We start from the raw sequence: 25,787 nt of genomic DNA on the forward strand, positions 1-25,787 counted from the left end.
CTTTGACGGGCATGCATTGCATCCGCCACCACCAGCGCGCCATCAAACCAAATACGTCCAGATCCCCCGCTGCCTGTCCTTGCCACTCATCTGCCTGTGTATGGCCAGCTGCATACAGGGAAGAGCAATCTGGATGGTTTTGGGGGAATATAAATAGAAAGCAGCTTTATATCAGAGTGTTCCAGGCTGTTCCCTCTCCCAATGTATCTCTACTAGCGGCAGACTGTCCCCGATCTCCTGTCTGATGTATAGATCATAGGGGAGGATGAGCCGACCCCCTCCGGGGACACACATCGTCTATCACGTCTGCAATCAGCGCTGTCACTCGCTGCTGGGATCGGCTCCTTACCGGCGCCCTCTAGCGGGCACGATGCGTCAGCGCGGCCTGTCCTCTGTCACATGATCATGGTGCACGTGTATATGACACAAAGCCTTATGGAGGGGGAGACTTGGTCCAGGAGGAGGGGGCACATCACTACTATTACACAAGCAGACTGCTCCGTGCCGGGAGGGGGATGTCTGATCTGAGCATGGCCAGCAGGAGCACGGGGCGAGCGCTGGGAGCCCTATAGAGCCTGGGCACAGGAGCTAGCACTCACATCCAGCCCTGGGAGCACCAGGGACAGGAGTGGGCACAGGGTGAGGTGGGGAGGGCACAGGTGAGTACAGGGTGAGGTGGGGAAGACACAGGGCAGGGTGGGTACAGGGCTAGTGTGGGCACAGTGTAAGCTGAGGAGGGCACAGTGTAAGGTGGGGGAGGCACAGTGTAGGTTGGGCACAGGATAAGGAGGAGAGAGCACAGGTGGGTACAGGGGCAGGGTGGGCTCAGGAGAAAGAGACAGCACAGGTGGGCATAGGGCAAGGAGAGAGCACAGGTGGGCATAGGGGAAGGAGAGCGCACAGGTGGGCACAGGAGAAGCAGAGAGCACAGGTGGGCACAGGGAAAGGAGAGAGCACAGGTGGGCACAGGAGAAGGAGAGAGCACAGGTGGGCACAGGAGAAGGAGAGAGCACAGGTGGGCACAGGAGAAGGAGAGAGCACAGGTGGGCACAGGAGAAGGAGAGAGCACAGGTGGGCACAGGAGAAGGAGAGAGCACAGGTGGGCACAGAGAAGGAGAGAGCACAGGGGGACACAGGAGAAGGAGAGAGCACAGGTGGGCACAGAAGGAGAGAGCACAGGTGGGCACAGGAGAAGGAGAGAGCACAGGTGGGCACAGGAGAAGGAGAGAGCACAGGTGGGCACAGGAGAAGGAGAGAGCACAGGGGGACACAGGAGAAGGAGAGAGCACAGGTGGGCACAGAAGGAGAGAGCACAGGTGGGCACAGGGAAAGGAGAGAGCACAGGTGGGCACAGGGTAAGGAGAGAGCACAGGTGGGCATAGGGGAAGGAGAGAGCACAGAGAAAGGAGAGGGCACAGGTGGGCACAGGGGTAGGGTAGGCATAGATTAAGGTGAAAGAGGGCACAGGGTAAGGTTCAGAGAGCATATGTGGGCATAGGATAAGGTGGAGAGAGCCCAGAAGGCTAAAGGGGCAGGGTGGGCACAGGGTAAGTTGAAGAGCTCACAGGGGTAGGGTGGGCCCATGTGCAGGGGGAGAGAGCACAGGTGGGCACAGGATAAAGTGCAGAGGGCACAGGGGGAGGGTGGTACCAGTTAAGGTGGAGAGGGCATGGTGGAGAGGTGCGCACAAGATAAGGTGCTTAGAGCACAGGTGGACACAACGGCAGGGTGGGCACAATACGAGGGGGAGGGAGCACAGCAGGTACAGTAAAAGGGTGGACACAAGGTAAGGTGCAGAGAGCACATGATGGCGCAGGGTGGGCACAGGTGGGCACAGAGGTAGGGTGCAAAGGGCACAGGTAATGCTGCATCTCTGCCCTCTCCTACACTGAGTGTAGCACACAGACATGCATTGTCAGCCATGCACATCATTGCTCTGCCCTCTCCTGGGCATTCTATACATTTAGGAGCACACATACATTCAGCAGGGTGGGGGCTCCAGACAGCCTGCAGACAGCCCTGGGTGTCAGTGTCTGGGCACACTGAGGACGTCGCTCCGCTGTCTCGGTAAGTCACCTAAGCTGACCATGGCAGGGACTTTCTGGATTGGCTGCGGCGCAGAGCCTCGTGCCGATGGCTTATTTTCTCCATGGCAAACAGGAGGCTCTGCATCTGCCTGGCACTGCCAGATGTCCCTGATACCCAGAGTCCTGCAGAAGCATCCCTGGCATATTGCAGAGGATTAGAGTTATAAGTAGTTCGGGAGGGTGCGTAGGTTCTATAGATGCTGCATCAGCCTCAGATAGCAGGCAGGGCGTGTTAGCTGGGGCTGGAGGAGTGTTAACCACACCACTCTGTTTGTCTTCTCTAGGAGAAAGTTGTGCTTTGACTTGATCGCCTGTCACTGCGGAGGAGAGGAGTGCAGAGAGGAGTGCTACTTGTCAGCTGAAGAATAGAATGAGTGCCCTACCCCTGCTGGCTGGTGCTGTGACCTGCACTACCCTGTGAATGATGGGGCCAGGACGTGTGCTACGTGCAGGGGACATGCTGACACTGACATGGATAGAGTGCATCAGCTGGGTCATCCTGTAAAGAGTGAAGTCAAGCCATCCAACCAAGACCAGGGGAACTCCAGCACGTTGTCCGCTCTGCCGTGTGTCAGGATGGGGGTTGACAGATACCCACAAGTCACCGTGAAAGCATCTCACCCGCTTCCAGATGTTCACTCCACCATCAGCGTGTTGAATGGGGGCAAAAGATGCCACCTGCGCCCCTTAACCATCCCGGAGAAGACTGCTGCTGAGAACCTGTGTGCCGAAGCTGAGGAAGAAGCACTTTTGGCATCATGCACGGTGGCTCCAGTGAGGGCTCGGGTGACACCCAATGGAGAAATGCCAATGGCCAGGTCGGCCACCATAGTTAATAGAGACATAGCAGGGTCTTATTCAAGGGACTTGGAAGGTGGCAGCAGTTGCCAAGAAGTCGTGGTGAATGGGCGAAGGGATGCGGTGCCCATTAAAAGGAAATGGACTGGCAGTGGGTTAGCAGAGAATACAGTTATGGTGATGGCACCAGAAAGCGGACCTTCTGTTTTCCCTCCCATGGAGGGCAAGAGGCGTAAAAACGAGGTACACACCGATACTCAGACCCCTCAAGACCTTACGTGCAGGCGAGAGGGGCCTAATAACTCCAAAACGGCTACGAACAATAATTTGGTGGTCACTCCCCAAAAAATGGCCTTCGATTATATAGTCCCATGTATGACTTACTACGGTATTTGTGTCAAGGACCACTTTTTAGGGGAAGCTTTGGGCTCACGTGTCCTGGACGAGGTGGAATTACTTAACCGCAGTGGGAAGTTTCGGGACGGACAGCTGGTCAGTCAGAGGACCATACCATCCAAAAACATTCGTGGTGACCAGATCGCCTGGGTGGAAGGGAAGGAGCCTGGGTGTGAGAACATTGGGATCCTCATGTCCAGGATAGACCAGGTTATCATGCACTGTAGTGGAAAACTGGGCAGCTACATTATTAATGGCCGAACCAAGGTGAGCAAAATACCACCGCCTCTTAATGTTCCTCCTAAGCATGCGTTTTCATTGCAGGTACTGACACAGCTGTAGATTAATATGTATGACCATAGACATGCCGATCTTTTGTAATTGTGGTTTTTGTAATCGTGCAGTTATAAAGCTGTATTAACCCATAACCTGGCTCTGCCATCAGAAAAACGCGTTGGCTGCCATTACTGGCCATCTTGTGAAAATATTAGCTGTCTGGCTTCAATACCTCTGACCCCCATACCTTTTGCCTCTGAAGCCAAAGCATCAGCATGTCAGCCAGAAAATTTGCATTCTCAAAGGAGAGGGCAGCAGTGGCAGCCTCCATACTTTTCTTATGACATGGACCTTAAAAATTGATAGATAGCACTTGGGGCATGCTTTAATGACATACGGTGTAATTGAGTAAGAGACCATTTTAGCATCCCTTGAACAATATTTAGCGCTTCCTAAGTGAGTTAGATGAATCAGAACCAGTGTTAGCACTATGACACATTGGGGGATTATTTACTAAAACTGGAGAGTGCAAAATCTGGTGCAGCTCTGCATAGAAACCAATCCGCTTCCAGGTTGTATTATCAAAGTTTAATTGAACAAGGTGAAGTTCGAAGCTGATCGGCTACAATGCAGAGCTGCACCAGATTTGGTACGCTCCAGTGTTAGTAGATCAACCCAATTCTGTTTTCTTGAAACAACTCTTCTGACTTTTGAAGTGACAGATGTTTTCCAGCATGCTTGAAAATTTTTTAAAGCACCGTAAAAGATTTTGTGAACTTTCCGGTACCGCTTTCTTAACCAAATGTTACTTGATTATCGCGATCAATATATATTTTTTTTATTCTGCTGATGAGAAAATCAGGGAGCATATTGGGAACTTAGATCTCAAAATGTGGCAACAAACGCTTTTTATAGACTGTTTTTTAAAATGGATTATGAACACAAATTTTTGTTTTTTTGATACTTTGGTTATATACTTTACTTTATACGTAGAAACCATAGCCACCTCAACCCTTCTCTTCTCTACTCTGCTACTGATCACCTCTATGACAAAATCTCACCCCTGTCCTGCCCCAACCTAGCCACTCTAATCTACAACAGCTCACTGTTTTCCTCCCTAGACGAGCTTGCCCCCTCACTACACGCAGAATTAGGCCCCGACTGCTACAACTCTGGCAAACAGACGACACCAGAAGTCTCAGAAACGTATCTGTGCTCTTGAGTGTCTGTGGCATAAGACTAAGTTCCAGGAAGACTTCACACAATATAAATCTGCTCTTCTAAAATACTATTCCTGCCCTCCACACTGCCAAACGGACCTACTTCATCACACTCGTTAACACCTTCTCATCCAGTCCACGTCATCTCTTCTCTACCTTTAACACTCTATTCTGTCCTCCACTGCCTCCACCCTCTTAACTCACTCACTGCCCAGGAGATCGCCAATCACTTCAAAAATAAGATTGATTCAATTCATGAGATCTCCAACGTGCAGAAACCTCCCCCACGCAACACCCCATGTCCACAGATACAATCATTACTTCCCTCATTCAACCCTGCTAGTATTAATGAGGTTGCTAAACTTTTATCTAACACTCATCTAACCACCTGCCCCCTGGATCCTGCTCCCTCGCAAATGCTACGCTCATCCTCTGACTCGATTCTAAACTCTCTAACTCACATTTTCAACCTCTCCCTCTCTTGTGGCATTTTCCCAAACTCTCTAAAACACGCTAGCCACCCCCATACAGCCCTCACAGGACCCCACCAATCTTAACAACCTAGGTCCCATCTCCTTACTCGCCTTCTCCTCCAAACTTCTTGAAAAACTGGTCTACAACCAACTGAGCTACTATCTGACCATGAACAAATTTCTTGATCCCCTTCAGTCCAGGTTTCGCCCTCAACACCCCATGGAAACTGCTCTCCTTAAACTATCAAATGACCTACTAACGGCTAAAACCAGCAGACACTATTCTGTACTACTTCTCCTGGATCTCTCTGCTGCCTTTGACACAGTGGACCACCCCCTCCTCCTCAATAAACTCCACTTCTTTGGTCTCCGTGACTGTACTCTTCGCTGGTTCTCATCCTACCTATCCCACCGCTCCTTCAGTGTCACTTACAACTCTACTTCCTCCTCTCCTCTTCCTTTCTCCGTTGGGGTCCCCTGAGGTTCTGTTCTTGGACCTCTCCTTTTCTCAATTTACAACACCTCCTTGGGTCAGTTGATTGCCTCCTATGGCTTTCAATATCATCTATACGCTGATGACGCCCAAATCTATCTCTCCACTGTCCAGCTCTCTCCATCTGTCTCCTCACACATTACCAACTTGCTAACAGACATATCAGCCTGGATGTCACATCTCTTCCTCAAACTATGCAAAACCAAGCTCATGATATTTCCTCCCTCAGTTGCCACTTCCCCTGATTTCTCTGTCAATATGAACGGCTGAACTATCAACTTGTCCCCCCACGCCAAGGTCCTAGGTGTAATCCTGGACTTTGAACTAAGCTTTCGGCCCCACATCCTATTGCTATCCAAAATTTGCCGCCTCAACCTCCGCAGCATCTCCAAGATACGCCCCTTCCTAACCAATGTCACCACAAAGCTTCTAATCCACTCCCTGGTCATCTCCCACCTCGACTACTGCAATTCCCTCCTCATTGGCTTACCTCTAAATAGGCTATCCCCACTTCAGTCCATCATGAACACTGCTGCCACCTCACAAACCGCTCAGCGCCTACTATACCCCTCTGCCAATCCCTCCATTCGCTGCCATTCAGCCAACTAATTAAATTCAAGATACTAACTATAACTTACAAAGTAGGGGTGCAACGGATCAAACAACTCACGGTTCGGATCGTTCCTCGGATCAGGAGTCACGGATCGGATCATTTTCAGATCAACAAAAAAAAATAATTATTGAATTTACAAAATTCCACCACCATATAGTCCCCACTGTAATATCCACAATCTCCCCACTGTAATATCCACAATCTCCCCACTGTAATATCCACAATCTCCCCACTGTAATATCCACAATCTCCCCCACTGCTGTAATATATTATCCACGTCACCTCCCCACTGTAATATCCACGTCATCTCCCCCACTGTAATATCCACGTCATCTCCCCCACAGTAATATCCACGTCATCTCCCCCACAGTAATATCCACGTCATCTCCCCCACAGTAATATCCACGTCATCTCCCCCACTGTAATATCCACGTCATCTCCCCCACTGTAATATCCACGTCATCTCCCCCACAGTAATATCCACGTCATCTCCCCCACAGTAATATCCACGTCATCTCCCCCACTGTAATATCCACGTCATCTCCCCCACTGTAATATCCACGTCATCTCCCCCACAGTAATATCCACGTCATCTCCCCCACAGTAATATCCACGTCATCTCCCCCACAGTAATATCCACGTCATCTCCCCCACAGTAATATCCACGTCATCTCCCCCACAGTAATATCCACGTCATCTCCCCCACTGTAATATCCACGTCATCTCCCCCACAGTAATATCCACGTCATCTCCCCCACAGTAATATCCACGTCATCTCCCCCACAGTAATATCCACGTCATCTCCCCCACAGTAATATCCACGTCATCTCCCCCACAGTAATATCCACGTCATCTCCCCCCACTGTAATATCCACGTCATCTCCCCCCACTGTAATATCCACGTCATCTCCCCCCACTGTAATATCCACATCTCCCCCCACTGTAATATCCACATCTCCCCCCACTGTAATATTCACATCTCCACACATCTCCCCTACAATTTTCTGCTTGCTTGAGGCGGGTGATGATGACGTCAGAGCGCCGCTCACCTAGGCCGCTGTCGGGTGTACCAAGATGGCCGCCACTTCGGAGCTAGGCCGAAGCCGCGGCCTTTCCTAAGGCCAAGGCGGCGGAGCGCGTGTGTGCGGATCCGAACAGGCTGAACCGTTCGGATCATGGATCGGTGACGATCCGTTGCACCCCTATTACAAAGCCATTCACAATCTGGCCCCCAGCTACATCGCTAACCTAGTCTCAAAATACCAAAATAATCGTTCCCTTCGCTCCTCCCAAGATCTCCTGCTCTCAAACTCCCTTGTCACCTCATCCCATGCTTGACTTCAGGACTTCTAGAGCCATCTCGCATCCTCTGGAATGCTCTACCCCAGGGATATGCAATTAGCGTACCTCCAGCTGTTGCACAACTACAAGTCCCATAATGCCTCTGCCTCTGGGTGTCATGCTTGTGGCTGTCAGAGTGTTGCTATGCCTCGTGGGACTTGTAGTTCTGAAACAGCTGGAGATCCGCTAATTGCATATCCCTGCTCCACCCCAATCTGTCTGTTTTTCTTCTACTTTATCCACTTTCAGACGATCCCTAAAAATGTATCTCTTCAGAGAAACCTATCTGGCCCCCACCTAACAACTGTACATTTATCTTCTCCATCAGCACATCCCCCACAGTTATTACCTTTTGTATCTCTTGACCTTCCCTCTTAGATTGTAAGCTCTAAGGAGCAGGGCCCTCTGATTCCTACTGTATTAAAGTGTATTGTATTCGTACTGTCTACCCTCAAGTTGTAAAGCGCTGCGCAAACTGTTGGTGCTATATAAATCCTGTATATTAATAATAATAATACTTTAAAATATATATTTTTTTTAATGTTTTTTTTGTTTTGTTACATCTTTGCTTTTGCTTTATTTTTTTTAACAATGCACTATTTATTTCTCCGTGCTCAGTCATTTTCTTGTCTTCAGAGCATGCAGTCTGTCATGAGAAGGAAGGACTCTGTGGGGTTGATTTACTATAAATGTAAAGTTCAAAATCTGGTGCAGCTGTGCGTGGTAGCCAATCGGCTTCTAAGGCTGGCCATACATTATACAATTCTCTTGTACAATTTCCCTCTAGATTTACCAAAAACCATGTAATATGAGGTCAAACCTAAACACTTTCAATTCGTATCCGATCAGGCAGGCCCTTGTACTACATAGTTGAAGGTAAATCTAAAGGAAATTGAATAAGGAAATTGTATAATGTATGGCCAGCTTAACTTTAGCTTGTTCCATTAGGCTTTTGATAAAAAAAAACAAAAAACTGGAAGCTGCACCAGATTTAGCACTCTCCAGTTTTAGTAAGTCAGCCCCTGTGTCCTGTAGTCCATGGCTGTGTCATGCAGGCAGGGGGTGGACCCAGGTGATATTTGTTTGCCTCATCTCCACTGGGCCATAGGGCTGTGTCAACGTGATCATGTTTAATAAGTAGAGCAAAGCTTACTGAGCTTAAATGTCACGTATTTCTGTGTGGCTCAGTTGTGCTGGCAGATATATGATCGTTGCAGGAGCGCAGTAGGGAGGAATGTGTAGGACATAACATATTGGAGCTTTTGCCGCGATTTTGTACAGGTCAAAAGGTCACCAATGTAAAAAGCAGAAAAACGCCCAAATCTGCCTAAAAAAAAAAAAAAAAAAAAAAAAAAAAGTTCTAGAACTTGTTTGAGCTTCAGGTGTTTTGGAGTGGAGAAGTGAACCATCTCCATAGAGAATAGATGATTTTTTTTTCCCCTCCAGCGTTTTGTAGCTTTAGGCTTTAAGCTACAAAACGCCCAGGTGTGAATGGAGCCTAACACACATTCCATTCACAATAGATACATCTGCAATCGTGTTGTCAAATATTTGTCGTATTTGCATCTTCGGTGTCAATCAATAACATCATAGTGACAAGCTAAGTGACTGTAACAGCAGGATAGGCTAAGGGTTACCATAGATGGGCAGAGGTTACCAAGATTGAAGTGTTAATAAGGCCCAGCTCCATGGTGAACACTTAAGTGACTTAGGTCTTCACGATGGAGTTGGGTCTCGCTAACACTGTTTCTGTCACAGCAGGAACCATGGTTGGTCATGGTTAGGCACATGTTACTAAGAACAAAGTTTTAGTGAGGTTCAACTGTATGGTGACGACCTAAAGTGACTAACAACAGAAAGACCAGGGGCAGCATTAGATGATCGGATGTTACCAAGAATGACGTTTTAGTGAGACCCAACTCTGTGGCGAAGACCTAAGTGACTGTCACAGGATGGACAGGCTAAGGATGGCTTTAGATGGTCGGATGTTACAAAGAACAAAGTGTTAGGTCTTCTCCATGAAGTTGGGTTTTACTAAGTCACTTAGATCTTCACCATGAGGTTAGGCCTCACTAACACTTCATTCCTGGTAACAGCAGGGACAGGCCAAGGTTGGCCATAGGTGGGCATATGTTACCAAAACCAAGTTTTGGGGAGGCTCAACTCTATGGGGAAGACCTAAGTGACTGTAACAGCAGAAACAGGCCAGGGGCAGGCTTTGATTAGTAGATGTTAACAAGAATGATGTTTTGGTGAGACCCAACTCTGTGCTGAAGACCTAAGTGACTGTAGCAGAAGGACAGGCTAAGGGTGACCATAAATGGGCAAATATTACCAAGAATGAAGTGTTAATGAGATACAACTTCGTGGAGATGCCTTAAGTCACTTAGATCTTCACCATGGAGTTGGGTCTCACTAAAACTTCATTCCTGGTAACAGCAAGGCTAGGCCAAGGTTGGCCATAGGTGGGCACGTGTTACCAAGAGCTAAGTTTTAGTGAGACCCAACTCTAACCTAACAGCAGAAAAAGGCCAGGGGCAGGCTTAGATTAGTAGATGTTAACAAGAATGATGTTTTAATGAGACCCAACTCCGTGCTAAAGACGTAAGTGACTGTCACAGCAAGGACAGGCCAAGGGTGGCTTTAGATGGGCAGTTGTTATCAAGAATGAAGTGTTAATGAGACTCAACTTCACGGAGAAGACCTAAAGTCTCGTACACACTACTAGTTTTATTTTTTTTATATGCAACCCAGCAGGTTGAACAAAAGAATCTGATGTTAGTACAGCAATTTCACCTGCTGAGCTATTGTGTTCTGACAAAGGGAACCCCCCCCCCTCCCCGGTCTCCAGTCACCGCTCTCAGCCATTGATTAAGAGCGTTTTGCAGATTTTCAAACAGAACTGTAATGCCCCGTACACATGGTCGGACTTTCTAACATAAAATGTGCGATCGGAGCTTGTTGTCGGAAATTCCGACCGTGTGTAGGCTCCACCGGACATTTTCCATCGGAATTTCCATCACACAAAATTTGAGATCTGGTTCTCAAATTTTCCGACAACAAAATCCGTTTGCGCAAATTCCGATCCTGTATACATAATTCCGATGCACAAAGTGCCACGCATGCTCAGAATCAAGCAGAAAAGCAGTACTGGCTATTGAACTTCATTTTTCCGTCGTACGTGTTGTACGTCACCGCGTTCTTGACGTTCGGAATTTCCGACCAACTTTGTGTGACCGTGTGTATGCAAGGCAAGTTTGAACCAACATCCGTCGGAAAAAAATCCATGGATTTTGTTGTCGGAATGTCCGATCAATGTCCGATCGTGTGTACGCGGCATAAGGCTACTTTCACAAAGGGACGGGCGCAGAGGTAAATCGGTGTTATTTTTAGCACTGCTTTACTGTCGTTTTAGCGGCGCTATTCGGTTTTAACCACCGCTAGTGGCCGAAAAAGGGTTAAAACTGCCGGCGATTTATCGGCTCTGCCCCATTGTTTTCAAAGATGCGGCTTGCAGGACGGACTTTTATTACCGTCCTGCAAGCACGCCCCTCCAGTGGTCCTCGGGCTTTCACACTGCGGAGACAGGAGAGGCTCTTTACAGGCGCTATTTTTAGTGCTGTAGCGCCTGTAAAGTGCCTCCGAGTGAAAGTAGCCTTAATATATTATATGCTGGCCATACAAAAACAATGCCTTCCTTCAAAAAAAAAAATTGGAATTTTAAGAACTTTGATTTTCTAATCATTAGTGGGGTCAAATTGACGTTTTGTTTTCAAGCACAGTTATGGGAAAATTTAGAAATAGAAAACTTCTTGGTCAAAAATTTTTTTAGACAGTGTATGTGGTTTTCATTCAGAAATTACATTAATTTTAAAACAGAATGTTAAAAGCAAGTGAACTTTTCAAACAACATTCTTTCATTCAGCGAATGTACAAAGATTTTTCGTCTGAATATTCTCGTCTGAAAATTGATCGGTGTGGCCAGCATAAGGCTCGGTACAATCCTATGCAGTTTGCTTTTGATCTGTTTCTGTAGTGCTTTTTGCTGTGCGTTTTGATTTTTGAAAACATGATTTGCGCTTTTGCATTTTTTTTTTTAATGCTTTTTTTTTTGGTCAATTTGTTGTTGGGCAGATAAAAAAAAAAACAAATTGCTGCAAAAACACACTACATGCTTTTCTGTAGCTTCTCCATTAAAGTATGTTGAACCAAAAAAGCACCGTTTTGCGTTGAAAAAAGTCCCTGACCCTTTCCAAATACGCAGCGGACAAAAAAAAAAAAGCATAGAAGCGAACATGTCCCATAGGATACCATGTTAAATGAACTGTAGTGTGTTTCTGCAAAAATCACCAAAAAAACACGTAGATGTGAACCAGGTCTAAGACGTTTAGTAAAATAATGGGGCTAAAAAAAAACTAAAATGAACCCTTTATAGTAGGGCTGGGGAAAAAATTGATTGGAATCTTGAATCGAGTTGAGAGGTCAAATCGATTCAAAATTTCAGCAAATCGATTTTTTTTAGATTTTTTTTTTTTTCCACCAGGACCGGCGCGGTGTCAAAAAAAATCTAAAAAAAAATCGATTTGCTGAAAATTTGAATCGATTTGCAGGCAGGAGTTTTTAGGTGAGGCCGCGGCTTCAGCCTAGTCCGTGAGGCGCCGCGGACTAGGCCTCACCTAAAAACTCCTGCCTGCAACTCCTTAGGACCGGCGCGGTGTCCATCAAAAAAAGAAAAAAAATCGATGTGAATCGAGTTTTTTTTTTTTTTTTTTTTGGAGAAAATCGCCCAGCTCTACTTTATAGTACAAAAAGAAGAACTCACTACTGTAAGGGGTTCATTTTTTTACTGTAGAACTGTGAAAGTAATATTTACAGTAGCGATTATTTGCTCTTTTTGTACTATAAAGGGCTCATTATAGTTTTTTTTAACCCCATTATGTTACTGGCCGATTAATCGATTATGAAAATAGTCATCGATTAATTTCATGTTCGATTAGTTGTCGATTAGTTGTTTCAGGCCTACTCTACATATCGGTTGTAGGAATTTTCTGAGCGGCTCGGAAATCTCTGTACTCTCCATTCAGCAGTCAGGAGAAGAGTTTGGAACGGTAGGGAGGATGTCAGATAATTTTGTAGGATCTCTCCGTTGTTTTCCTCTAGCAAAGCCAATGACATCTCTGTCAGATCTTTGTCTGAACTGGTCATGGATGAGAACCAAACATTCTAGTTTCATACACAGTAATAGAAATGCTTGTGTGATGAGTGTATTAGCTGTATACACTGACAGCTGCAGGCCGTCTACACCTTGTCTGTCCTCCCTACTGCTCACTATGGAATGTTTCAGATTTCCCGTAAAGGATGTTTTTGTTGGGATCATGACCCCAAGAGCAAGACCTTCATCTAAAGTTCTTCCAGTGCAGCTCTATCTTATTTTCTAGTTTTGGGTAAAGTGAAGATGGGTTAGAACCTCTATCAGGGTGTTTATTGCCATACAATGCCTTGAAAAAGTATTCATACCCCTTGAAGTATTCCACATTTTGTCATGTTACAACCAAAAATGTAAATGTATTTTATTGGGATTTTATGTAATAGACCAAAATAAAGTGGCACATAATTGTGAAGTGGAAGGAAAATGACGAATGGTCTTCAAATATCTTAAAAGTGTGGCATGCATATTTGGGGATGTCTCTACCAGCTTTGCACATCTAGAGAGTGACATGTTTGCCCATTCTTCTTTGAAAAATAGCTCAAGCTCTGTCAGATTGAATGGAGAGCATCTGTGAACAGCAATTTTCAAGTCTTGCCACAGATTCTCAATTGGATTTAGGTCTGGACTTTGACTGGACCATTCTAATGCCGTGTACACACGAGCGGACTTTCGACGGACTGAACTCCGAGGACTTTTTGACGGAGTTCCGACGGAGTTCTGACGCAACGGACTTGCTTACACACGATCACACCAAAGTCCGACTGATTCGAACGTGATGACATACGACCGGACTAGAATAAGGAAGTTCATAGCCAGTAGTCAATAGCTGCACTAGCGTCGTTGTTCATCCGTCGGACTAGCATACAGACGAACTGATTTTTCGACCGGACTCGAGTCCGTCGGAAAGATTTGAAACATGTTCTATTTCTAAAGTCCGTCTGATTTTTCGACAGCAAAGGTCTGATGAAGCCCACACACGATCGAATTGTCTGGCGGATTCGTTCCGTCGGACCTTTGCTATCGAAAATTCCGGTCGTGTTTACACGGCATTACACATGAATATGCTTTGATCTAAACCATTCCATTGTAGCTCTGGCTGTACGATTAGGGTTGTTGTCCTGCTGGAAGATGAACCTTCACCCCAGTCTCAAGTCTTTTGCAGACTCTTAACTGTTTTTCTTCTAAGATTGCCCTGTGTTTGGCTCCATCCATCTTCCCATCAACTCTTCCCTGTCCCTGCTGAAGAAAAGCATCCCCGCAACATGATGCTGCCACCACCATGTTTCACGGTGGGGATGGTGTGTTCAGGGTAATGGGCAGTGTTAGGTTTCCGCCATTTTGCTTTTAGGCCAAAAAGTTTAATTTTTGTCTCATCTGACCAGAGCAACTTCTTCCACATGTTTGCTGTGTCCTCCACATGGCTTCTCACAAACTGCAAGCAGGACTTCTAATGGCTTTCTTTCATCCATAAAGGCCAGATTTGTGGAGTACATGACTAATAGTTGTCCTGTGGACAGATTCTCCCACTTGAGCTGTGGATCTCTGCAGCTCCTCCAGAGTTATCATGGGCCTCTTGGCTGCTTCTCTGATTAATCCTCTCCTTGCCCAGCCTGTCAGTTTAGGTGGACGGCCATGTCTTGGTAGGTTTGCAGTTGTGCCATACTCTTCCCATTTTCGGATGATGGATTGAACAGTGCTCCGTGAGATGTTCAAAGCTTGGGATATTTTTTATAACCTAACCCTGCTTTAAACTTCTCCACAACTTTATCCCTGAGCTGTCTGGTGTGTTCCTTGGCCTTCATGATACTGTTTGTTCACTAAGAAACCTCCTGAGGGCTTCACAGAACAGACTTTATTTACTAATTAGGTGACTTCTGAAGGCAATTGGTTCCACTAGATTTTAGTTAGGGGTATCAGAGTAAAGGGGGCTGAATACAAATGCACGCCACACTTTTTAGATGTTTATGTGTAAAAAAAAAAAATGAAAACCATTTATCATTTTCCTTCCACTTCACAATTATGTGCCACTTTGTGTTGGTTTATCACATAAAATCCCAATAAAATACATTTACGTTTTTGGTTGTAACATGACAAAATGTGGAAAATTTCAAGGGGTATAAATGCTTTTTCAAGGCACTGTATGTATCCAGAATGGGCATAGTCAACCCTGCTTTCTACCCGAAAGGACTCCAGGACATGTCATGAGAGGGAACAGAAAGTTTTACAATTGTCAGCAGAGAAAAGGGGATATCGCCAAATGGGACTTTTTATTTGACAGTCAGCAAAAGTGGGTTTTCTCCTTTTTTTTTTTGGAAGATTTTTTTTTACTTCCTGTTGTCTCTGGTGCAGAAACCGAACAGAAAGTCTCCCTGATGAAAATGCATATGAAAACTGTGTTTAAACCACACATGTGCCCCTAGACCTCCTCTGTAACTCAAGACATGCAACCTGTAGAATTTTAATCGTCGCCTATGGAGATTTTTAATGGTAAAAGTTTGTCGCCATTCCACGAGCGGGAGCAATTTTGAAGCGTGACATGTTGGGTATCAAATTACTCGGCGTAAAATTATCTTTCACAATATAAAAAAATTGGGCTTTTTACTGTTGTCTTATTTTTTTAATTCAAAAAAGTGTATTTTTTCCAAAAAAAGTGCGCTTGTAAGACCGCTGCGCAAATATGGTGTGACAGAAAGTATTGCAACGACCGCCATTTTATTCTCTAGGGTGTTAGAAAAAAAATGTATAATGTTTGGGGGTTCTAAGTAATTTTCTAGCAAAAAAAACTGTTTTTAACTTGTAAATAACAAATCTCAGAAAGAGGCTCGGTCCTTAAGTGCTTAAAGAGGGAGTCCACCTAAAAAAAAAAAGATTATAAGCCAGCAGCTACAAATACTGCAGCTGCTGACTTTTAATAAATGGACACTTACCTGTCCTGGAGTCCAGCGATGTCGGCAGCTGAAGCTGATCAATCGCTCGGCTGCTGCCGCCGCCATAATCTGTGAGGGAATCGGGAAGTGAAGCATTGCAGCTTCACTTCCTGGTTCTCTACTGCGCATGCGCGAGTCGTGCTGCACGTCCTAAGTGGTCCCCGCTATCTCCTGGGACCTGTGTGGTTCCCAGGAGACAGCGGGGGGGGGGGGGGGGGGTGTGCGGGAAGGGGCGTGACTCCAGGAGGTGGGTGCAAATACCTGTAGTAGACAGGTATCTGCACCCCCCTCCCCCCTGAAAGGTGCCAAATGTGACACCGGAGGGAAGGAGCAATCAGATGAGCGGAAGTTCCACTTTTGGGTGGAACTCTGCTTTAAGGTAAGCGCATTTCTAATGGGGGAGCACTGTGGTGAATTCATGTAAGGCACGGTTTTTGAGGATCTGTGAAGATTCAGGAAGACTCATCTTGTTTTTGGACACTTATTTGATAATTATTTATAGAGCATTAAATTGCAGTGGAACACTGGATATATTGTTTGGACTATCATAAGAAGATACATTGTTATTAATAATGTATTTATGTATTCAACATTGGCACAGAGTAACAGTTTGACACAATTAGAGATTAGATATGGTTTCACCATAGCATCAAAATGTTTAGTATCCTGTCCTGCTATGTTGCTAGGATGTTGCTAAGACACTCCTAGCCTATTTAAAGTGGTTGTAAACCCATTACAACCACTTTAACCTGCAGGTAAACCTAGATTAAGGCTTAACTGTAGGTGCAAGAAATATCTCCCAAACCTAAAAGGTTTAGGAGATATTTGCAGAAATAGCGGCACCGATGTTTACGGCGCATGCTCCGTAGACATCGGGCGCAGGCGCACTGAGTGTGCCGTTTCTAACAGCGATCAACTCCGGGATAGATGGCGCCATCGGAGGAGGTGAACGAGGGCCGATGCGGGGGGCTTCGATCTCAGGTAAGTAATTCATAATGAGCTAGTATGCTATGCATACTAGCTCATTATGCCTTTGTCTTGCAGGGTGTATTTTTTTTTTTTCAGAGGCTTTACTTCCTCTTTAAATATGTTTGCACGCACTCTTTCTCACCTGTAGCAGTAACTCTGAGCTCAGTAAGATAGTAGATTACACATGTGCGTGGGTTTGAGCGCTTGCTCCTGTGATATTGGGGGTGAGCAGTAACAGCTGGGAGTGTCTTAGCAACGTCCTAGCAACAAGGCAGGACAGGAGGATGCTATCTCTGGGAGTTTTTTTAGCCAGGTATCAGAAGGTAAGTAAATGGCCTACATAAAAACAAGGTTGGATATATATATTTTTTTTATTATCTGGGTAGGGCTGCAACTAATGATTACTTTTATAATCGATTAGTTGACCGATTATTGTTTCGATTGATCGGATAATAGCCTTAGAAAAAAGAGTGGTGTATAATTTAGTTATTATGTAAAGTTAAAAAAAAGGCAATTTATTCATAAATATCGCTATGCAGTGGTAAATATAAATAACCAACTATATGGTTAGGGAGCAAAATCTGTAATCCACTCTGAGAATAACAGACAGAAGAGATATAAATGTATACACTCTAATGCCCCGTACACACGGTCGGACTTTGTTCGGACATTCCGACAACAAAATCCTAGGATTTTTTCCGACGGATGTTGGCTCAAACTTGTCTTGCATACACACGGTCACACAAAGTTGTCGGAAAATCCAATCGCTCTAAACGTGGTGACGTAAAACACGTACGTCGGGACTATAAACAGGGCAGTGGCCAATAGCTTTCATCTCTTGATTTATTCTGAGCATGCGTGGCACTTTGTCCGTCGGATTTGTGTACACACGATCGGAATTTCCGACAACGGATTTTGTTGTCGGAAAATTTTATATCCTGCTCTCAAACTTTGTGTGTCGGAAAATCCGATGGAAAATGTGTGATGGAGCCTACACACGGTCGGAATTTCCGACAACAAGGTCCTATCACACATTTTCCATCGGAAAATCCGACCGTGTGTATGGGGCATAAGAGGTTGAATCTGGTAAATATCATCAGACTCCGAGATCAATTTTTTTATTTAAAGAAAAAAAAAAATTAAAGTCTGTTTTTCAGACAGAACTGTAATATAATAATATGTATGACACACTCCCTTGTCATAGGCAGGTGATAAAAGCTGCCTGCGCTTGCTGTCACTTATGCCAGCCATACAAAAACAATGTCTTCCTTCAAACAAACAAAAAAAAATTTAAGAACATTCGTTCGATTTTCTAATCGTTAGTGGGGTCAAATCGATGTTTGAATTTTCCCATCACTGTGGGTGAAAACTAAGTAGCAGAATAGAAAACTTCTTGGTCAAAGGAATTTTCATACAGTGTACAGTGTAATATAGCGCGCCCCTATAGCAAGGTAAAAAAAAAAAACTTCTGCCTTTTAGAACCGCTCACTTCCCAGTCCTGATCAGGACTACATGTCCCATGAGGCATTGCTCCTCACACATTCACAAGTTCTCAGGCACTTACTGACATGTATGGACGGTGTATTGAGCTGTATGTATGCTGCACTGTATTTCCAGATATGTAAGTAAATAATACATTAAATATAAATAATGCATTCTGTATGCAGGCCAACTAATTGGCTGACCGATTAATCGATAATTGACTGACCGATTACAACTATTTTCATAATCGATTAGTTGTTGATTAATCGATTTAGTTGTGTCGGCCCTAAATCTGGGTTTAGATACAGTTTAGGCTTGTACATTGCTTCGGAAGGTGGGTTTGGCATTGGCAACCTCTTTTCTTATTGGCTTTTCCCAAAGTGTTTGTACTTGTTCCGAGTCCTAAGGATCTCTCTAGATATTGTATGATAACACATTCTTTAATTCAGTTCATCCATTGAAACAGTTACTACCGTACAACCCTTGTAAGTGATACTTATCTATGTCCCTGTTTATACAAGACCAAGTATGCTGAAGAGCAGGAGAATAGTCCTGTTGTACTGGCGGTGTCATGGCGCTTTGCTGCATGCTGTTTCTTAAAGGGAGATTTTGGCTTCCTTTTTTTTTTTTTCTTTCATAGTAAGTGTCAAAGCACTATATTAAATGTATATCTTGTTCGGTAAATTTAAACAATATTTAAAGCCATTTTGGGCAGCACAGTGGCTTAGTGGTTAACATTTCTGTCTTGCATTGGGGTCCCTGTTCAAATCCCAACCACAGCACTACCTGTATACCTGCATGGAGTTTGCATGTTTTCCCTGTGCTTGCGTGTCTTTCCCCCGGGTACTGCAGTTCTCTCGCACACTCCAGGGACATGCTGGTAGGTTAATTGGCTCCTGTCTAAACTGCCATAGTTTGTGTAATGCATGCACGTGAGATATAGGGACCTTAGAGTGTAAGCTCCATGGGGGCAGGGACTGATGTGAATGTACAATGTGTAAATTGTTGGTGCTATAAAAATGCCTCAAAGGGTAACCCCGCTTTGGTGGGGGAAAAAAAAATAAATTATATAGCCTAATAAAATTGCTACACGAGTCATATTATAATTGAAAAATGACCCTTTGTTTTCAATCTGCAGCTCTGTAACTTTCTGTAAAAAATGTAATATGGCAACCTGGAAGAATTCTGTACACAGAAGGTATAAAGAATGCCCTCCCAGAAATGTAATTTCCTGCTTGTGTGATTGGCTCACTGATTTTCCCAGAAGTCAGCACTAAGATACAACTCAGATATTGAGTATCCCCTGCAACAAAAATGTCATTTTTGTTGAGATACTCCCAAAGGGAAATCGCATCTAAAGGGATGCAGACCCTGCAATATTCTCATTAGAACTCTGCAAGTGCAGCAGCTGATTGATAGTGATGGAACCACTTCCATTCACATTCTCCATGTTGATACGGAGAAACAATCAGCTATTTCTTCAGTATAACCAAAGGAATCTGCTTCAAAGTTTGTTAAAAGCCCTGCAGTTAAACAACTAAAAAATATGATTTTAGGATAGAGTAGGTAATTCAAGAGGCAATATGCCGTCTCCTGAATGCCTGTGTTTTGTGCAGTACAGTCCTATTGTTATCAATGGCTGAGTCTGACAGGAGGTGCCGCCTGTCAAACTCGACAAGCTAAGTTAAATTTGCCATAACCGCAAAGCAAACATCGCAACCACCTTCCCTCTGGGTCCATGTTAGGCTTTCATTGGGTGGTTGGGGGGGGGGGGGGGGGGGTAGAAACGCAGCCAAATCACTTGTTTTTACCACCTGCATCACATTGTTATTACTGGAACAAGTGTCCCCAGAATAACATTTACCCTCTGTTGCTGTTTTTGGTAACAACTCAACATTTGGAATTTTCCCCTAAGTGACATGACAGTGATCACCAAGACAAATGGTGAGGGTGAATCTTCCCAGAGATGACACACATACATGTATACAAAGAATAGAGCCGACAACTCCAAATGTTCTTGTTGCTTCTTTTATTGGTGCATAAAAAAGTGAGTAAAAATATACAGGGGCTCACGCGTTTCAGCTGACAAGCCTTGATCACAACACAGTGCTGTGACCGCAGTGACAAGAAATTTCGAAGGAGCAGGATAAAAAAAAGTTTCTTGAACAATCTTCTAACAGTTATGCCGCGTACACACGGTCGGACTTTTCGACTGGACTTGTCTGACGGACGCCGACGGACCAAATCCAGCGAACAATCAGATCGTGTGTGGGCTTCACCGGACCTTCAGCGGACTTTTCCAGTTGCAAATCTGACGGACTTTAGATTTGGAACATGCTTCAAATCTTTACGTCATAACTCCGCCGGACCCAGAAATCCGCTCGTCTGTATGCTAGTCCGACGGACAAAAACTAACGCTAGGGTAGCTATTGGCTACTGGCTATCAACTTCCTTATTTTAGTCCGGTGTACGTCATCACGTACGAATCCGTCGGACTTTGGTGTGATCGTGTGTAGGCAAGTCTGGTCGTTAGAAAGTCTGTCGAAAGTCTGTCGGACGAGCTGTTGGACTTTTGTAGATGAAAAGTCCGACTGTGTGTATGCGGCATTAATGTGGTTTTCATTCGGGCAAAGTCCGTTGATTCCAAAATGAAAGGTAAACGAAATTTTGAAGTACTTTAGAATGATGTGCGTCAAATCATTGGATATACTGGGAATTTTAGTATGAATTTTCTCTACTAGTGTATGGCAAGCTTTATCATTACAAGTAAGTATCAGCATGCCGTGTTTTTTGGTCCTTTTAGGCTTTACAATGCACAATCATCACAAATTATTTTAAACCTGTGATTTATCTTGCTTATTTTGGACTCTGTGGGGCCATCCTAAGATCTAGTGGTCAGCGGTCAGGATTTCTTAAACGTCTACTGGTTTTGTATACTGTTTACAATCAAGAGTTGTTGAAGTTTTCTGGAAGTGGTTATTTAACCCTCAAGGTTTACACATCCGAAATATTCCCAAGAACTCGCAGATCATCCATCTCGTAAAACTGGATTGTCAGGAGGATTCTACGTGACATTGATGACCCCTGAGACTAAGCACACAACAACAGTCGCACGGATGGAATTAATTTGCTCAATGCAACTGCTAAATGGCCGCTTGTGAGAGCCACCTAATTTAATTTGAAAGGTGCGCACAGAATTAGTTACTATCTGTTCACATGCTAACGTTTTCCTAGCGTGACATCGGTCACAGGAAGATATAGGGTTGAAACGTGACAGGCTAAGCTTGCTATAATTGGTAATATAAGGTGGGATGCTTTTGTGTATACAAAAGTAGTATCTGGTTATGCTAATGGTGGTATCTGGTTATGCTAATGTGGAAATTATTCTGTTTAAATCTGTAAGCCATAAGGAAAATTTAGTTTGTATTCAAAACTTTGCGAGCAGTATCACGGAGGTGTTCGGAATTGCACCTATACTGCGCTATAGTATATCGCCACACATAAATGTGAATAATCATCTTGGGTTGAGAGCCCATGAAAACTAAATGGGCAACCTTACTGCAACACACCTCAACACAGGGAAAATGTATAAGGTGGGAATATACCCTTATGCCCTGTACACACGGTGGGATTTTCCGACGGAAAATGTTTGATAGGACCTTGTTGTCAGAAATTCCGACCGTGTGTGGGCTCCATCACACATTTTCCATCGGAATTTCTGACACACAAAGTTTGAGAGCAGGCTATAAAATTTTCTGACAACAAAATTCCGATCGTATGTACACAAATCCGACGCACAAAGTGCCACGCATGCTCAGAATAAATTAAGAGACGAAAGCTATTGGCTACTGCCCCATTTATAGTCCCGACGTACGTGTTTTACGTTACCGATCGGATTTTCCGACAACTTTGTGTGACCGTGTGTATGCAAGACAAGTTTGAGCCAACATCCATAGGAAAAATATACATGGATTTTGTTGTCGGAATGTCCGATCAATGTCCGACCGTGTGTACAAGGCATTAGGGTATAACTTCATCACAAATAATATTTTAGGTATAGGTGGATATTGATGGAGGTGACCTCTGTCTAGCTAGCATATAACCAAAAACTGTCTGTTTAACATAGTCCCTATAGCTTTGTCAAACCTGAATTAAGAGCTACATGGCGTCCACCATTGTTGGCCTTTGAACCGATGGTTTCAGGTCTTGTGAGTCACTGACCTGGAACAAGTATGCAAAGAAGGTTTTTAGACTTTCCTGTCCATATGCATGTTCCATACTAGTGGTTTAGGAAATACTGAAGTCGGATGAGCAACATGACTGTCAAACTGCTAGCATTTTCAGAAAAAATCAACAATACCAACATTCATGTTTCTTATGGTATAGGCTTCCTTTAAAGAAGACCAAGCTTACTTGACTCATGGCTCTAATTTTCATTCTAGCATCTTGTGCACCTGGCAATCACACCATATAAACTTGCCCATAAGAATTTAGAGGGTGTTTGGTGTACAGCAATGATGTGTCCACCCACAGCCAAGAAAAATATGCTTGGTATATTGGGGAGAGGGGAAGAAGGAAGAGGAGGGAGCATGCTGCCATTGCTTATTTATTGGAGAAACAATGGCAATTGGAATGGGCTTTCTAACAAGACTTCTCGTTCCCTCTGATGATGCCTGGCTTGTTTTGTCCCTGTCCGTCCATAGGATCGAGGTTGTCACATGATCTGAACCATATCCGCCCATAGGATCTAGGTTGTCACATAATCTGAACCATATCTGGATGACATTTAGGTGTCCTTCACACTGTTGTGTTGCAGTAACAAGCAATACTGTGTGTTGGGGTGCCATTCATTTTCAGTGCATTAAACGTGGTGCAGTCCAATTTTCAGGCAACTGACATGCTGGCAGCCCTTATGTAATCAATGAACTTCCCTAATGGAAGGACATGGTAACAAGCAATATAATGTGCACTTAATGCACCACAACAGCCCATAGTAGTGTGAATGGACCCTTACTTAAAGGAGCCCTGAATTCAGGCTTGGGATCCCATCTGCTGGGTGCAACCTACTGTATTTCTAAGTGTAAGCAGTCACATGGCATAGAATCCTGCAACAAGAGGCTGCAGTCTACAGAAGCTATGTAAAAATTACGCTGAAGCTGGCTGCCACAGATGAAAGATATAAACTCAGAGGACTCTACCAGGAAAAAAAGACTCAAAAGGGTTTGGATCACCTGGGAATTTGTAGGACCTTTTTCTCTGTTGGGTCTGATAGTTGCATTCCTGATCTCATCACATAGAAGCCTCCTCTGTTTTAGATCAAACCGACTTTAGGAGTAATATTATATATTCTGATCTGGCTGGTACAGTTATAGTACCTTTTTAGAAAGCCCCAGCTGACCATTCCAAGGGGGTTACAATTGGACAAGATTGAGAACCTCGCTCAATAGCTATGTTATGTATCTATAGGTAAACCAGGTGCCTGCACCTGACCGCTACTCTAGACAAAAAAGGTAAATGCCCGGCTAATTGGCTATCTCTTCCATTATTGCTTTGAGGTGTTAATCAGAAATGAACATGGAGTTGAAGAAAGTGGAAATGCTTAATCTGCATCCGCAGCCTAGAAAATGCTGAAGCTAGTGGATCACTATGACAGCGAGGGAATGAGTATTTTCAAAAGAAGAGGTATATACATACAATACATGGTGTATGAATATGCAGTTGCCCTCCTGTGTCTGTGAGCTCTGAAAAAACAATAAAAATACAACATATACAGCAGACACCAAGAAAACCAAGGAATTCCGAGCACTCTGGTGTACCCAGAACTTATCACCAGGAGCTGATTGGCTCCAATGTGTTGTGTGAGCACCATTGCTGGGCATTGTCTACCGGATGAAGAGGATTTCCACTTTTTACTTGTTAAGGGAAACAACGTGTGTTGTCTTATGCCCTGTACACACGGTCGGACATTGATCGGACATTCCAAAAACAAAATCCATGGATTTTTTCAGACGGATGTTGGTTCAAACTTGTCTTGCATACACACGGTCACACAAAGTTGTCGGAAGATCCGATCGTTCTAAACGTGGTGACGTAAAACACGTACGTCGGGACTATAAACGGGGCAGTATCCAATAGCTTTCGTCTCTTAATTTATTCTGAGCATGCGTGGCACTTTGTGCTTCGGATTTGTGTACACGCAATAAATCGGAATTTCCGACAACGGATTTTGTTGTTGAAAAATTTTATAGCAAGCTCTCAAATTTTGTGTATCGGAAATTCCGATGGAAAATGTGTGATGGAGCCCACACACGGTCGGAATTTGCGACAACAAGGTCCTATCACACATTTTCCATCGGAAAATCCGACCGTGTGTACAGAGCATTAGATGTTCATAGCAATAGTTAAAATTTAGGATATTTTGAAAGATCAAGAGCAGTTGTCAAATGATTGAACTAAATAATACATGGTAATGTTTACTAGCAAGGGCCAGTAATTTTGTGTGGGTCAGTGGATCTGAAATTGGTGAAAAACTTGAATATGAAAAGTTAAAAACTCTATTGGTAATCTTGCAGATCGTTGTTCTGTTTTATAATATGCATATTTGTACAAAACAAATGTTTTTTCAGCCTGTACTGGCCAACTTGAAGCCCCAGATAAGCTCAGGGGTTGGTTAATGATTACTAGTCAGTGGCAGATACTGAGTCACAGTGACAATCCACCTAAGGCAGCATTAACCCACAGTAAACCATTTAGTTACTTGACCTTGTTGTTATGTACAGGTTACTGCTAGAAGCTTTTGATCTTGAGGACAGAAGGTGGAAACGCCACACGCTGAAACCCAGCCACTTTATAGAAAGGTAGAGATACAGCTTCAGCCTGAACTCCTCCTGACTATGCTCCTCTAAGAGGCTGAAGGCTGAAGCCATATCTCTACCTCTCTATATATTGAATGGGTTCCAGTGTGTGGTGATTCCACCTTCTGTCTTCCAATCTGTTTCAGCTAGCCTGGATGAGCTTGTTTGAACGTCGCCCCCCCCCCCCCCCCCCCATCTGTGCTTTGGACTGCAGGGGGAAGTTTGCAGTGCTTTGAATGGTGCGCCAAGTTTTTGTGTAGGGGTCAATCTTTTACCAGTCACAGCGCCCTTCCAAAGTTTGCAGAACCTTTAGGCACCCGAATCCAAAATGTAAAAATGTAAATGTTACTTATCCTGAGCCTGGGATGATGTACTCAACCACCTTGATGAAAAAAAAAGTGACAACAAAGGTTGTTTTTTTTTTTAAATAAGAAACATTTCATACTTACTTCCACTGTGCAGCTCGTTTTGCACAGAGTGGCCCCGATCCTCGACTTCTGGGGTCCCTCAGCGGCTCCTCCCCACAGCAGATAACCCCCTGGGAGAAGCGCTCTCCCAGGGGGTTAACTTGCGGGCGCGCTCCCAAGTCCAGCATTCAGCATCTATAGAGGCCGAATGCAGGACTCGGCCCGCCCCCTGGCGCCCGCGT

General features: G+C 44.5%; 1 protein-coding gene across 3 annotated transcripts in view; it reads left to right on the plus strand.

The window, feature by feature from the left end:
• Nucleotides 1–426: 426 nt before the first annotated feature.
• The window catches only part of EGLN2 (egl-9 family hypoxia inducible factor 2), a 66,191-nt gene continuing 40,830 nt past the window's right edge, over nucleotides 427–25,787 (plus strand). The window contains exons 1-2 of one of the 3 annotated variants that reach the window (XM_073598548.1): nucleotides 427–659; nucleotides 2,372–3,548. In XM_073598548.1, coding sequence (XP_073454649.1) covers nucleotides 2,559–3,548 — 990 coding nt within the window. In that variant the 5' untranslated portion in view covers nucleotides 427–659; nucleotides 2,372–2,558. The other 2 variants (XM_073598550.1, XM_073598549.1) reach the window with 2 other exon arrangements.

Source organism: Aquarana catesbeiana, linkage group LG09, assembly GCF_042186555.1.
Source record: "Aquarana catesbeiana isolate 2022-GZ linkage group LG09, ASM4218655v1, whole genome shotgun sequence".
Classification (NCBI taxonomy): Eukaryota; Metazoa; Chordata; class Amphibia; order Anura; family Ranidae; genus Aquarana; species Aquarana catesbeiana.